Source organism: Nyctereutes procyonoides, unplaced genomic scaffold, assembly GCF_905146905.1.
Source record: "Nyctereutes procyonoides isolate TBG_1078 unplaced genomic scaffold, NYPRO_anot_genome, whole genome shotgun sequence".
Classification (NCBI taxonomy): domain Eukaryota; kingdom Metazoa; phylum Chordata; class Mammalia; order Carnivora; family Canidae; genus Nyctereutes; species Nyctereutes procyonoides.
In genome coordinates this window covers 25,122,511-25,136,780 of record NW_026575036.1, presented here as the reverse complement: position 1 = coordinate 25,136,780, position 14,270 = coordinate 25,122,511, and the positions used below count along the sequence as shown (strand labels likewise).

Below are 14,270 nucleotides of genomic sequence, written 5' to 3'. Positions count from 1 at the left end.
TTGTTTTCGTGGACTGCTGACATTATTTTAGTTCTACAGTCTTAGAGTTGTCATGAAAATGAAGGAAAACTCACAGGGTTCGCAGAAGCAAGAGGTGTTAAAAGCTTCACATTCTTCCTTCTTTGTAAGCCAGGGCATATCTGAAAGACAGACCTTAATGCTGACACACGTCCTGGAAAGACTCAGAGGTAGATACTCAGAAAAGGAGAGGTTACTTGCAAAGGGGAAAAGAGTCAGACTCGAGAACTGGTTTGCCAAAATACCAGTTCTTAAAGGGGAGAAAAAACAAAATAAAACAAACAAACAAAAAACCCAACAACCCCACAAGACCCTGCACAGTTGGGTCCCCCGGGGTGGCTCAGCGGTTGAGCCTCTGCCTTCAGCCCAGGGCGTGACCCCAGGGTCCTGGGATCGAGTCCCGCGTCGGGCCCCCTGCAGGGAGCCTGCTTCGCCTTCTGCCTGTGTCTCTGCCTGTCTCCCTGCGTCTCTCATGGATAAATAATAATAATAATAATAATAAAAAAAAGGGCCCTGCACAATCGTCAGAGTTCCAGGATGACATCATCTGTTCACGGTAGCGAATCAGTGACTTTCTCGGATGCTTCTCATGCTTACAAAAGTCGTGACCCCCTAGACACCCGCAAGGCGGGATTCGGGCTAAAATCCGTCTCCAGGGGATCCCGAGTTGATACTCAAGGCGCTACTATTCTGGGAATCAGAACGAGTCACGAGGAGGGCTCTGCAGGGTTGGGCTTGTCTCCCGAGAAGTTTAGTCACAGCGGAGGCAGTGGAGGCGGCGCATTTGGCGTTAAAACACCCGTCATGGGCGGCCCGGTGGGGGGGTGGGCAGCGGATGAGCCTCTGCCTTCAGCCCAGGGCGTGACCCTGGAGACCCGGGATCGAGTCCCGCGTCGGGCTCCCGGCATGGAGCCTGCTTCTCCCTCTGCCTGCGTCTCTGCCTCTCTCTCTCTCTCTCTCTGTGTGTGTGTCTCTCATGAATAGATAAATAAAATCTTAAAAAACAAAACAAAACAAAAACAACAACAGCCGCCGGGGCTCCTAACCCCACCCCCGAGGCGAGGCGCACCATGCCTGACCTTCTGCGCATGCTCCGCCCGGACGCCGGGGGGCGGGGCGGGACGCAGGGGGCGGGGCGACGGCCCGCGGGGGCTTGTGGGAAAGCCGGGGAGGCGGGGCCGGCGAGCGTGGCTGAGAGCCGGGGGCACCGGCCCTGCGGGCGCTAACGGCCGAGTCAGGTGAGCCGGCGTTGCCGTTATCGCTGGCTGCGGTAGGCGGCGAGGCTTTGGGGCGGCCTGGCGCGGCCGTGCGCCCCCGGGGGAGGCGGGGGGCGAGGCGCGGCGGCGTCCCGGGGCGTCCCGGAAGGGGCTCGGCCGGCGCGCCCGGGGTGGGCGCTCTGGTCTACCTGCCGCCCCTCCCCTCGGGCCGGCGCGCGGCGCTGCGGGCGCGGACCCGGACCCTCCCTCCGTGGAGAACCGCGGGGGGGGGGCGGCGCGGGGGGGGCGGGGCCCGCGTCCGCTCGGCGGGGGTGTGCCCTGTTCTCCCGGGTACCCAGCCCTGGAAGCTTCCGGTTCCCTGCGCCCCGCTCCAGCTCCGCGCGGGGACCGCGGGGGCAGCGGAGGGGAGGAGCGAAGCGGGAAAGGGTTGCGGCGTCTGCAGCCGCTCAGCGACGCGCTGCGCCTTTATTCCAAGTTTTGAGCCCCCAGCAGAGCGCGTCCTGGCTCTGTTGTGGTTGTTGTTATTTTATTTATTTATTTTTAAAGATTTTATTTATTTATTTATTCATGAGACACACCCACACACCCACAGAGGCAGAGAGACACAGGCGGAGGGAGAAGCAGGCTCCATGCCGGGAGCCGGACGCGGGACTCGATCCCGGGTCTCCAGGGTCACGCCCTGGGCCGAAGGCGGCGCCAAACCGCCCTGTTTTGTTTTAGTGACGGACCTAGGTCATCAGACTTGGGCACTGCTTGAAAAGAGGCCCAGATTTAGTGTAGGTTCTAAGGCCAGACAAGGGGTCGGAAGACCTGTCTGCATTTACAGCCATTAGGAAAGTGATTTTTCTTTCTTTCTTTTTTTTTTTTTTAAAAGATTTTATTTATTCATGAGAGAGACAGAGAGAGAGAGAGAGAGAGGCAGAGACGCAGGCAGAGGGAGAAGCAGGCTCCATGCAGGGAGCCCGACGCGGGACTCGATCCCGCGTCTCCAGGGTCACACCCTGGGCCAAAGGCAGCGCAGAACCGCTGAGCCACCTGGGCTGCCCCAAAAGTGATTTTTCTAGTCTGGGCTCCCGCATTCCCCTTAAGCGTTGACTCCCCGCTCCCACCTTTTTGGAGACTTTGCCCCATCCTTCATCCTTTTTCCTCTATCTCCTTCACCTTGATTCTCTTGACCCTCCCTCCTCCACCGGACTACAGTCAGGAGCGATCTCAGATTGTTAAAGACAGAATTACGCTAATCCCCATATAATCTCATTCACTCAGCAGCTCATTTTATATTTCCATTTTTTTCTTTACACCTCATTAAAATTCTCAATAAATCTTTACATGACTAAATACATTGCACTTTCTTTCCCCTTATGCCACCTTCGTGTCCATAGGCACTGCTAGCCTCGCTCACCTCGAAGTCTTTCTTGAAAGTTCTCTCCCGGGACGTACTCTCCCAAGTTTTCCTCCCAGCTCTCTAGATGTTGCTGCCCAGTTTTTCCTGTATTGGCATCTTCTCCCCCGTTGGTTCCTTAAATGGTAGTGTTTTGTAGGCTCCTCTCCCCCGCCGCCCACCCCAACCCAACCCAGGAGTCACAGTGATTAAGCAGGTCCAAATCCATGATTGTAACTTCCACCTTTATGCTACTGACACCTAAATTTATATCTCTTATCTTGTGTAACTATCTACCGGATAGGTCATCCTGATGTCCCATAAGGACTCCATTCAGCAAACCGAAATATTGTCTGTCTTCGTGTTCTCCAACCCTGAAACCTCTTTTCCTTTCCTTTTTTTTATTTTAAAGATTTTTAAAATCTTTTCTCAGTAAACTACACCCAGCGTGGGGCTCAAACTCTATAACCCCAAGATCAAGAGTGTCGTGTTCCACCAACTGAGCCAGCCAGGCACCCCTCCTCTTTTCCTTTTTTAAGATTTTACTCATTTATTCATGAGGGACACAGAGAGAGAGAGAGAGCCAGAGAGCGAGAGAGAGAGAGAGAGAGAGAGAGAGAGACAGGCAGAGACACAGGCAGAGGGAGAAGCAGGCTCCATGCAGGGAGCCCAATGTGGGACTCGATCCCAGGTCTCCAGGATCAGGCCCTGGGCTGAAGGCGGCGCTAAACTGCTGGGCCATTGGGGCTACCCCCCTCTTTTCCTTTTAAAATTGTGATTCTGACTCAAATGACACTGCTAATTTCAACAGGCTCTCAACCTGAAGTCTAGGACACTGGTTAAATCCTTTGCTCTCTAGCTGCTCAGTTGAATCAGTAATCAGGTACCTTTTATTTTACCTCTGTGATACTTTTTCATAGCTTTCAGATCCTGGGTCAGACCTGATGGCTTGGCATTTTGAAATCTGTCCCATAGCCACCTCAGCCTTCTCTTCCATCTTTCTTAGTCCTTCAGTCTGCCTGCCCACCTCTCCATAGTTAGTTAATCACTTGGCTGGCTTTTTTGAAACTTAGCTGGTTATAGCACCTCTGGGGACTCTCTTCTTGAACCCACCACCCTATCCACCATCTGCTTTATTCCTGTCCTCTGTGTTCAGTCCCACAGCATGTGTATGTGTCTCCAGCACAGTTGTTTTTAACCAGGAGTTGTTATGCTTCCCAGGTGACATCTGACAATGTCTGGAGACATTTTTGATTGTCACAGTCTTGGGGGGAGAAGGAATATTGCTACCTAGTTGGAAGAGGTCAGGGATGTTGCCAACCATCTTACAATGCATAAGACACATCTTCTACCACAAGGGATTATCTGGCCCCAAATGTCAATAGCCCCAAGGTTGAGAAACCCTGCCTACCATGATATTTTGTGGCTCAGTACTTCATTATTTTGTTTCCTTCTCCACTAGACTTGGGACCTTGTCTTACTTGTTTTTACAGGGCCTGCCGCTCACCAGAAGTGCAATAAATTTTGAAAAGGAATAGAGGAGATAATTAGGATTAGTTTATAAACTAGAGATGAGCAGAGAGTCTGCTACCATGGGCTACTTGCTAATTTTAGTGATTTCTCTCTCATTGCCTTCCATTCATATTGCATTGCAGTGATGCCCAGACAGGTCTGTTTTTCATTTGTTCATTAAGCAAACATTGATTCATTTAAAAAATAATATATTGATGTTTTCTTTCTTCAGCATCACTTTAGGCTCTCCTCTATGCATGTATTGTTGCCATTTATGAAGTGGTAAAAAAAAATCATTAGTTAAGCTTCAAAAACAAAACATAATTCTGTTTAATTCTTCTTAGAGATTGGTCAGAACTCTGCAGGCCATAATGACTTCGACAAATAAAGCAATTGAATTACAACTACAAGTGAAACAAAATGCAGAAGAATTACAGGACTTTATGAGGGATTTAGAAAACTGGGAAAAAGATATTAAACAGAAGGATATGGAACTAAGAAGACAGAATGGTGTTCCTGAAGAGGTAAATTTCTTAATTAAATCCTACTGTAGCGTCCTGCAAAACTATTTAAAATAAAGAACAGCCTTTTAAAATGTTTTGTGAAAAAACGGAAATTGAAGTGATTGGCTGCTTGTTAACATTTGGAAAAATTCTGCTTTTTAAAGTCTTTGTAAGAACTCTGTTAACTCTATTAAGACATTTTAAGGTGTAGCCAGTACTTATGGAAAGGAAGACCATGTGATAATTCTTAAGGTAAATAAATAGCATCATACAATGTTTAGGGGCATATATATGTTATACAGATTGTGTATAATTATATATTTAATGATACATTAACATCTAGTATTGGCATAAAATGTAGATTACTTATGTAGGTTCAACCAAATGTTGCCCTAAGACTGCATTTAAATACGGATAACTTTTTCCTATTGGTGATGTGGAGGCAGTTCAATTTGCTGTGATACTACTGCTTATTGACTGTAGTAATGCTGAAGAGCAGGCAGTTTTGGAAGTTTGAATTTAGGACTGCAAATTAAATGTATAATCAAAATATCTAGCTAATTCTTTCCTTGTGACTACATCATATTCAACATTTGTCAAAGAATGAATTAAACTTTTCAAGCATGAATTGTTGTAAGTGAAGATGGTAAATTGGTATTTTTAAGCACTTAAAAAAAAGAACTTTCTAGAAAATGTAATTTAGTGAGAATCTTAAATATTGCCAGTTATACAAAAAAGTGGTAACAGAGCAATGCTCAAACATTGTTTATTTTTTCCCATCCCTAGAATTTACCTCCTATCCGAAATGGGAATTTTAGGAAAAAGAAAAAAGGTAAACCTAAAGAGTCTTCTAAAAAAACCAAAGATGAAAACACAAAAAACAGGATAAAATCTTATGATTATGAGGCATGGGCAAAACTTGATGTGGTAAGTTAATCTACTTATGTGTTAGTATTTGAATGAATTTGTCTTGGAGTTAGCTAAGAGTCGTGGGTTAAATGAAAAATAATGTAAAGTTCTTACCCTTGTATCTTTCTCTTCTAGATTATTTTACATAAATCCAAATTTAATTATAATGCTTTTCAGTTAATTAGATTATTTTTTCTCCTGTAGCCCTTTTTCAGTGAGTAGTAGCTAAAACAGCCAGGATTCTTTTCTTTTCTTTTCTTCTGTTTTTTCTTTTTTCTTTTTTTCTCCTTTTTTCAAAAATAGTACATAGAGGTCCAGCATACTCTTCAGTCAGTTTACCCCTGTGGTTCTTTCTTCCTTAATTATAGTACAGTATCAAAACCAGGACATTGATATGGCACAATTTATGTATAGTTCTCTGCCATTTTATCACATGTAGATTTGAGTAACCACCATTGCATTTAGAATTCAAAAATAGGCATCACCACAGAGCTCTCATGTGCTACCCATTTATACTTGCACCTACATCTCTCCTTCTCACCGTCTCTAACCCCTAAGTAGCCAGAATTCAAAGATTGTAAGAACTCCCAGAAAGGAATGACTCTGCCAATATCTTTTTTATAGGCTGAAGAACTTGTTGGATACTGGCTGAAAGGGAATGCCTTTGTGTCTAGTCTTGGGCTGTGGGACAATAAAAGTGGGCCCATCTTGATCCTAAGAAGGTGGGCCTCACCCTTCTAAACCAGGGATAGCCAACGTGTAGAGTGTGCTTCCTTTATCCCACACATACACACGGTGTAACTGAAGAATTACCACCAGTACTCTGCCTCATAACCCTCTACATAGTGCTTCCAGTGGCCGTTGTAGCCAGCCTGCAAAAGGCGGTCTGTTGGCCAGCTTCAGTCTAGACTCTGACCCACCTTAAGGGTTGATTTGGACTATATATTCCTGTTTAGTCTTTCTAAAAGTGTTTATTATGCATCGATTCATACAAAAAAGTAAGTGAAGATACATGTTCTAAAGCATAACAAGAAAATGAGTATGTGAGCCCACCATCTAACTTAAAAATTTTCAATTCTGTTGAAGCTACCAGTGTGCTCCTTCCCCATCCCATCTTCTTTCCTTCCCTGTACCCCCAGAGATAACCACTCTTCCGATTTTTATGTTTATTATTTTATTTGCACTTTTATGTCTGACATTTTTATTATTTATTTTTTAAGATTTTATTTATTCAGAAAAAAAAAAGATTTTATTTATTCAGGAGAGATAGGCAGAGACATAGAGAGAGAAATCAGACTTCCTGCAAAGAGCCCCATGCGAGGCTTGATCGTGGACCTTGGGATCACACCCTGATCTGAAGGCAGACACTCAACAACTGCTGAGCCACCCAGGCATCCCTATGTTTAACATTTTTATTTGAGGTTGTAATGTATATACAGTACAGTGCGAAAATCTTAAGTGTACAGTTTCCTAAATTTTTGCTCTTGTATATACCTGAGAAACCACCAACCACATCAAGATGTAAGACATTTCTAGCATCCCAGAAGCCTTGCTTCTCAGTTGGTTACCTCCCAAAGGTAGCCACTATGGTGATCTCTAATATTATAGATAAGTTTTGCCAGTTTGGGAATTTTATTTAAATGTATCATACAGTATGCACTCTTTTGTGTTTGGCTTTATTGGGTAATTTTGTCTGAGATTGATCCATATTATCAGTAGCGGTAATTTGTTCTTTTTCATTGCTGATCAGAATTCCATTGTGTGAGTATATCACAATTTGTGTATCCATTTTCCTATTGACATACGTTTGGGTTGTTTCCCGTTTGGGGCTATTATGAATAAACCTGCTATGTACATTCTTGTATGTGTCTTTTAATGCATAGAAGTACCTGGGAGGGAATTTGCCAGGTCACTTTATATATACATTTAGTTTTAGAAGATAACTGCTCAATAGTTTTCCAAATTAGTTGCATTTTTCTTAATGAAACAGAGGCTAACTGACTCAAGATAGAGGTGGCACTACTAATTAAATAGTTTGCCATCTGCTTCAGTATTGTCCTAATGTAAGAGAGATGATTTTAGGTCTTGGATTTATTGCTGTGGGAAATGATACTTTCTGAACATAATTTTTTTCTCTGCTGAGTATTATATAGTCTACTTTCACTTTTTTGTGACTTATCCCTCATATAGCTTTTCCTTTTCATAAGGTGGTATCTTCTTATAATGCTTTTTCCTGAAAGGCATCATCCTCAGATCATTTCTCAGAGAGGTGCTTCCTACACAGTCATTTGCTCATTCAACAGATAGTAATTGAACATACTACAATTTGCTTTTGTAGCAAATGCCATCATGACCTGTTACATTACTTGACGTCATTTTAGTGTATTTATATGAGATGTAGGTGTTTACTTACCATTCCACTCTAGTTCAGAACTGAGCAGCTGCTTTAGTGTTCTGCTGCTGGCAGTGGTCTACACATGCAAGCATAGCAGTGTTGGATAATTTTGGTTAGTGGTATTTGAAGAATCTTCATGCCAAAACACATAGCTGAGTTTCACTCTATCTTTTAATGTTCATTCAGTGAAACTGAGCATAGGTTTTATTTTTTAAGTTGTCAATAATTAGTGACAACTAATTGACAAGATAGTATGGTATTTGTTAAATGCAAAAAAGATCTTGTTTATATAATTAAAATTTTTGTTTTTAATGAGCTTTAAGGAACTCTTTAATACTTACTGGTTTAAAGTCTTTTACTAAAAACCATTATTTTATCCTATATGAAGAATATGATTAAAAAAATCCTGATGAGGTTTATGAGATGATTTACCATGAAAGGAGTATGTGATCCAAAGGAGACTGAAAATTGTTGGACTAGCATATTATGTATTTTTTTGGTAGAGTTGGCTATATTTTGGGAATTCACTGAGAGACAGTATAACATAGTCATTGAACTCTTCAGAGGAGGCAGATTTGCCTCAGTTCAAATCCGTGACCTTGAGTCAACAAACCTCTGTGTCTTGGTTACTTCCAGTAAAAAACATGGGGAATTACACTTACCTCATAGGTTTTTGTGAGGATTAGGAGTTACTGTGCTTTATAAGCAGTTTTTGATGTTTTAAGAATAAGGAAGAAAAAGGTTTTTAATAAAAACCCTTTCTTGTCTATTGGTTGTTTATTACATTAGTTTGGGGTTATTTCCAAACTTCACTTATGTTCAGCCGTAAATACCTTGTTACTAATAGTTTGTGATTTAGGGGTGATTTGTTGACTCTATTGACTTAGCTTACTTCATGAGTCCACAGCTAGATTCTTTAAGTGGTTTGGATCTTGGTTTTCTAAACAAGGGTACATTTTTCTTTGGATATAATCCTAACAATGAGAGGTTATTTGGATTGAAAGCAACCTTAGGCCTTTATGTCCTTAGATCATAACAACCTAAGTTCTATTGAATGTACTTTTTAAAAAATGTCTTCTTTTTTATTTTAATGGTCATGTAGTTATGAGCACTGTTCTCCTACTTAAATTTCAGGACAGTATCCTTGATGAGCTTGATAAAGAAGAGAGTACCCATGATTCTGTGTCTCAAGAATCAGAGTCAGAAGAAGATGGGATTCATGTAGATTCACAAAAGGCTCTTGCTCTTAAAGAAAAGGTATTCTTTAGGTTAGCATTAGTTTCCTTCATGTAAGCAGGATATGTAGAAAATCACGTAGATCCAATATTTCTTCAGTGTAGTTTGAGAGGTGTTCATACTTTGAGTTATTAGCTGTGTATCTGTATCTAGAAGCAGTATAGCTTGTTGATTAGGAATATTTGCTCTGAAACCAGGTTGTAGGGGTTCAGATCCTGTGACAAGTTCTTTTTTTTTTTTCTGACAAGTTCTTTAATTACTTGTTTTTCAGTTTTCTTAACTGTAAAAATAAGATTAGTATTATTACTAAACCTCAGTGATGTAAAATGTGTGGACTGTGCAGAGTCCTTTTAGGATTTTTTGTAGTCGACTAACTTAAAATCAGCTTGAACCTTGACATGAATATTAAATCCCACTCCTCCATATCACTGGCCTTATTTGATTACTTTTTGGAATGTTACTAAACATCCCTCTTCAGAAAGCCTCATTATAAAACTAAATATTATTGCTTTACAAAAAGGTGGAACTCTTTTCAGATTAAGCTTCATCTTGATGCCTCTCTTTTGTTACCTTTCTGTGGGTTATTGTCAGTCAGACGTACATGATGCTAGGTATGTTACTCATTTTCCTACCAGGGCTTTTGGATTGTGCTCATACAATGACTACTGAATTTCAGCATTTGTTGAAAGGCCATTTTGCTTAATTCTCTCTTCTTTCCTGTTAACCTTGAACACTCAGCTAATGAGTTAGAAAGAGATGCATAATATTGAAAGAAAATGGCTCTACAGTTCTCTGTCAGTATATATCTGACTCATATGTTTTTTCAGGGCAATAAATACTTCAAACAAGGAAAATACGATGAAGCAATCGAATGCTACACCAAAGGCATGGATGCTGATCCCTATAATCCTGTGTTGCCAACAAACAGAGCATCAGCATACTTTAGACTGAAAAAGTAAGGGATTCCCATAACGTATGTGACTATTTTATATGTATATGGAGACTGATTTAAAAAAAAAATTTCATATGTCCACACAATGACAGAATATTCAGTGATCAAAAGGCATGAGTTATTAAGCCATGAAAAGTCATGGAGGAACCTTCAGGTGCATATTTCTTTTTCTCTTTCCCTTTTCTTTCTTTCTTTCTTTCTTTCTTTCTTTCTTTCTTTCTTTCTTTCTTTCTTTCTTTTTTTTTTTTTAGTGTTATTTTTTATTTTCGTAACTCAGCATAGTAAAACATAGAGCCATTGGCTGTCATTAATTTCTTGAACAAAAGGCTATTTGGAAGTATTTTTTTTTTTTTAAGGATTTTATTTATTCATTCATGAGAGACACAGAGAGAGAGAGGCAGAGACACAGGCAGAGGGAGAAGCAGGCTCCATGCAGGGAGCCCGATGTGGGACTTGATCCTGGGACTCAGGTAGGTGCTCAACCGCTGAGCCACGCAGGCATCCCCTATTTGGAAGTATTAAGGACATAATCTTAGAAGAGTCTTTTAAGTGAAATCAGTTTGGCTTTATAAGAATTTACTACATGGCCTGTCTTTTCCCAGTTTTTATCAGAAAGCGGTAAAAACTTGTCCCAGATTCCGGCACTTGCATACAGACTAGCATTTGGGAATCATACATCATAAAAAGATAACTTTCTTCTTTCCTTGAAAATGGGGATGGGATCTTCATATTTTTCCCTCCAAATTTTAATTTAAATTTCAGTTAACATACAGTGTAATATTAGTTTTCAGGTGTCGAATTTAGTGATTCATTGCTTACATACAACATTCACTGTTCATCACAAGTGTCCTTAATACCCAACCTACTTAACCCATCCCCCCACCTACTTCCCCTCCAGTACCATCAGTTTGTGTCTATATTTAAGGTTCTGCTTCTTGGTTTGTCCCCCCCCCCCCCCCGCCGCCATGTTCACTTGTTTTGTTTCTTAAATTCTACACGTGAGTGAAATCATAACAGTATTTGTCCTTCTCTTTCTGATTTCATTTAGCATAATATACTCTAGCTCCACCCATATCGATGCAAATGGTAAGATTTCATTCTTTTTGGTGGCTGAGTAATACTGCATTGCATATATACCACCTTTTCTTTATCCATTTATCAGTGGATGGGCATTTGGGCTCTTTCAATAATTTGGCTGATGTGATAATGCTGCTGTACACATCGGGGTGCTTGTACCCCCTTCAAATCAATATTTTTGTTTCTTTTAGGTAAATACCTAGTAGTGCAGTTGCTGGAATGTAGGGTAGTTCTATTTTTCACTTTCTGAGGAACCTCCATATTGTTTTCCAAGGGGGCTATACCAATTTGCATTCCCACAAACAGTGCAAGAGGGTTCTCTTTGTTGCACATTTTCAGCAACACCTGTTATTTCCTGTGTTGCTAATTTTAGCCATTCTGACTGGTGTGAGGTGGTGTCTCATTGCTGTTCTGATCTGTATTTCCCTGACGATGTGTGATGCTGAGCATTTTTTCATGTGTCTGTTGGCCATTTGTATGTTTTCTTTGGAGAAATGTCTTCTCATGTCTTCTGCCCATTTCTTAACTGGATTATTTGGTTTTGGGTGGTGTGGAGTTTGAGAAGTTCTTTTTTTTTTTTTTTTTTAAAGATTTTATTTATTTATTCATGAGAGACACATAGAGAGGCAGAGATATAGGCAGAGGGAGAAGCAGGCTCCATGCAGGGAGCCCCATGTGGGACTCGATCCCAGAATTCCAGGATCACGCCCTGAGCCAAAGGCAGATGCTCAACCGCTGAGCCACCCCGGTGTCCCAGAGGTTCTTAATATATTTTGGATACTAACCCTTAATCAGATATGTCATTTGCAAATATCTTCTTCCATTCTGTGGGTTGCCTTTTAGTTCTGTTGATTGTTTCCTTCGCTGTGCAGAAGCTTTTTATTTTATTTAGGTCTTTCATCCATTTTGACTTTATTTTTGTGTATGGTGTAAGAAAGTGATCCAGTTTCATTTTTTTGCATGTTACTGTCCAGTCTTCCAATACCATTTGTTGAAGAGACTCTCTTTTTTTACATTGGATATTCTTTCTCTCCTGCTTTATCAGTTTAATTGACCGTATAGTTGTGGGTTCATTTCTGGGTTTTCTATTCTGTTCCATTGATTTATGTGTCTGTTTTTGTGCCAGTACTATACTGTCTTGATGACTACAACTTTGTAATATAGCTTGAAGTCTGCAATTGTGATGCTTCAGCTTTGCTTTTCTTTTTTCAAGATAGCTTTGGTTATTCTGGGTCTTTTGTGGTTCCATACAGATTTTAGGATTGTTTTAGCTCTGAAAAATCTGATGGTATTTTGATAGGGATGCATTAAATGTGTGGATTGCTTTGGGTAGTAGAGACATTTTAGCAGTAGTTGTTTTTTCAGTCTACCAGCAGGAATGTTTTTCCATTTCTTTGTGTCCTCTTCAGTTTCTTTCATGAGTGTTCTCTAGTTATCAGAGTACAGATCTTTCATTTCTTGTTTAGGTGTATTGCTGATATCTTATGGGTTTTGGTGCAATTGTAAATGTGGTTAATTCCTTGATTTCTCCTTCTGCTGCTTCATTATTGGTGTATAGAAATGCAGCAAGTTTCTGTACAGTGATTCTGTATCCTGCGGCTTTACTGAATTTGTGTGTCAATTCTAGCAACTTTTTGGTGGAGGCTTTTAGGTGTTCTGTGGAGAGTATCATGTCATCTGCAGGAGTGGCTGATTTGAATGCCTTTTATTTCTTTTTGTTGTCGATTATTGAGGCTAGGACTTCTAGTACTATGTTAAGTGGTGAGAGTGGGCATCCCTCACTTCTTCTTGACTGTAGGGGAAAGTCTGTTTTTCCCCCTTGAGGATGATGTCAGCTGTGGGTTTTCATGTATGTCCTTCGTGGTTTTGAGGTATGTTCCCTCTATTCCTATTTTATTGAGGATTTTTTTTTTATTGAGGATTTTTATCATGAATTGATGTTGTACTTTGTCAGATGTTTTTTTCTGCACCTATTGAGAGGATCTTATCCTTTTTTTTTTATTAACGTGATGTATCACATTGATTGATTTGCATATATTGAATCACCCTTGCAGCCCAGGAATAATTCCCACGTTTTCATGGTGAATGATTCTTTTAATGTACTGTTGGATTCAATTTGTTAGTATTTTGTTGAGAATTTTTGCATCCATGTTCTTCAGGGTTATTGACTTGCAGTGCTTTTTTTTTTTTTTTTAAAGATTTTATTCATTCATTCATTCATTCAGAGAGAGAGGCACAGACACAGGCAGAGGGAGAAGCAGGCTTCATGCAGGGAGCACGATGTGGGACTCGATCCTGGGACTCCAGGATCACGCCCTGGGCAGAAGGCAGGCGCTAAACTGCTGAGCCACCCAGGGATGTCTGTAGTGCTCTTTTCTAGTGGACTCTTTGGTTTTGGAATCAGCGTAATGCTGGCCTCAGAATAAGTTTGAAAGTTTTCCTTCCATTTCTGTTCTTTTGGAATAGTTTGAGAAGAACAGGTATTAACTCTTCTTTAAATGTTTGGTAGAATTCACCTGTGAAATGACCTGGCCCTTGATTTTTGTTTGTTGGGAGATTTTTGATTACTAGTTGAGTTTCTTTGTTGGCTATCAGTCTATTCAATTTTTTTGTTTCTTCCTGTTTCAGTTTTATATATTATCCATTCTTCCAGGTTGTCCAATTTGTTGGCATGTAATTTTTCATAACATCTGTTATAATTGTATTTCTGTGGTCTTGGTTGTTATGTCTACTGTTTTATTTATTCGGGTCCTTTCAAAACTTTTCTTTTTGATAAGTCTGGCTAAGAGTTTATCAATTTTATTAATTCTTTCAAAGAACTACTAGTTCCTGGTTTCATTGATCTTCTTTTTTTTTTTTTTTTTGTTTCTATATCATTTATTCCTGCTCTAATCTTTATTTTTTCCCTTCTGCTGGCTTTAGGCTTCGTTTTTTTTTTTTTTTTTTCTTTTTCTAGCATCTTTCTAGGTGTAAAGTAAGGTGTGTATTTGAGATTTTTCTTGCTTTTTAAGGTAGGCCTATATTGCAGGACTGCTTTTTCTGTATCCCAAAACTTTTGGACTGTTATGTT

The 14,270-nt window shown here is 40.6% G+C and overlaps 1 protein-coding gene across 2 annotated transcripts in view; it reads left to right on the top strand.

The window, feature by feature from the left end:
* The first annotated feature begins 1,182 nt into the window (after positions 1–1,182).
* Positions 1,183–14,270, top strand: part of RPAP3 (RNA polymerase II associated protein 3) — a 40,615-nt gene continuing 27,527 nt past the window's right edge. Inside the window, exons 1-5 of one of the 2 annotated variants that reach the window (XM_055318654.1) lie at positions 1,183–1,256; positions 4,473–4,652; positions 5,418–5,558; positions 9,070–9,192; positions 9,999–10,126. In XM_055318654.1, the coding sequence (XP_055174629.1) occupies positions 4,500–4,652; positions 5,418–5,558; positions 9,070–9,192; positions 9,999–10,126 (545 nt within the window). In that variant the 5' untranslated portion in view covers positions 1,183–1,256; positions 4,473–4,499. The remainder of the gene's footprint in view (positions 1,257–4,472; positions 4,653–5,417; positions 5,559–9,069; positions 9,193–9,998; positions 10,127–14,270) is intronic. The other variant, XM_055318655.1, reaches the window with a different exon arrangement.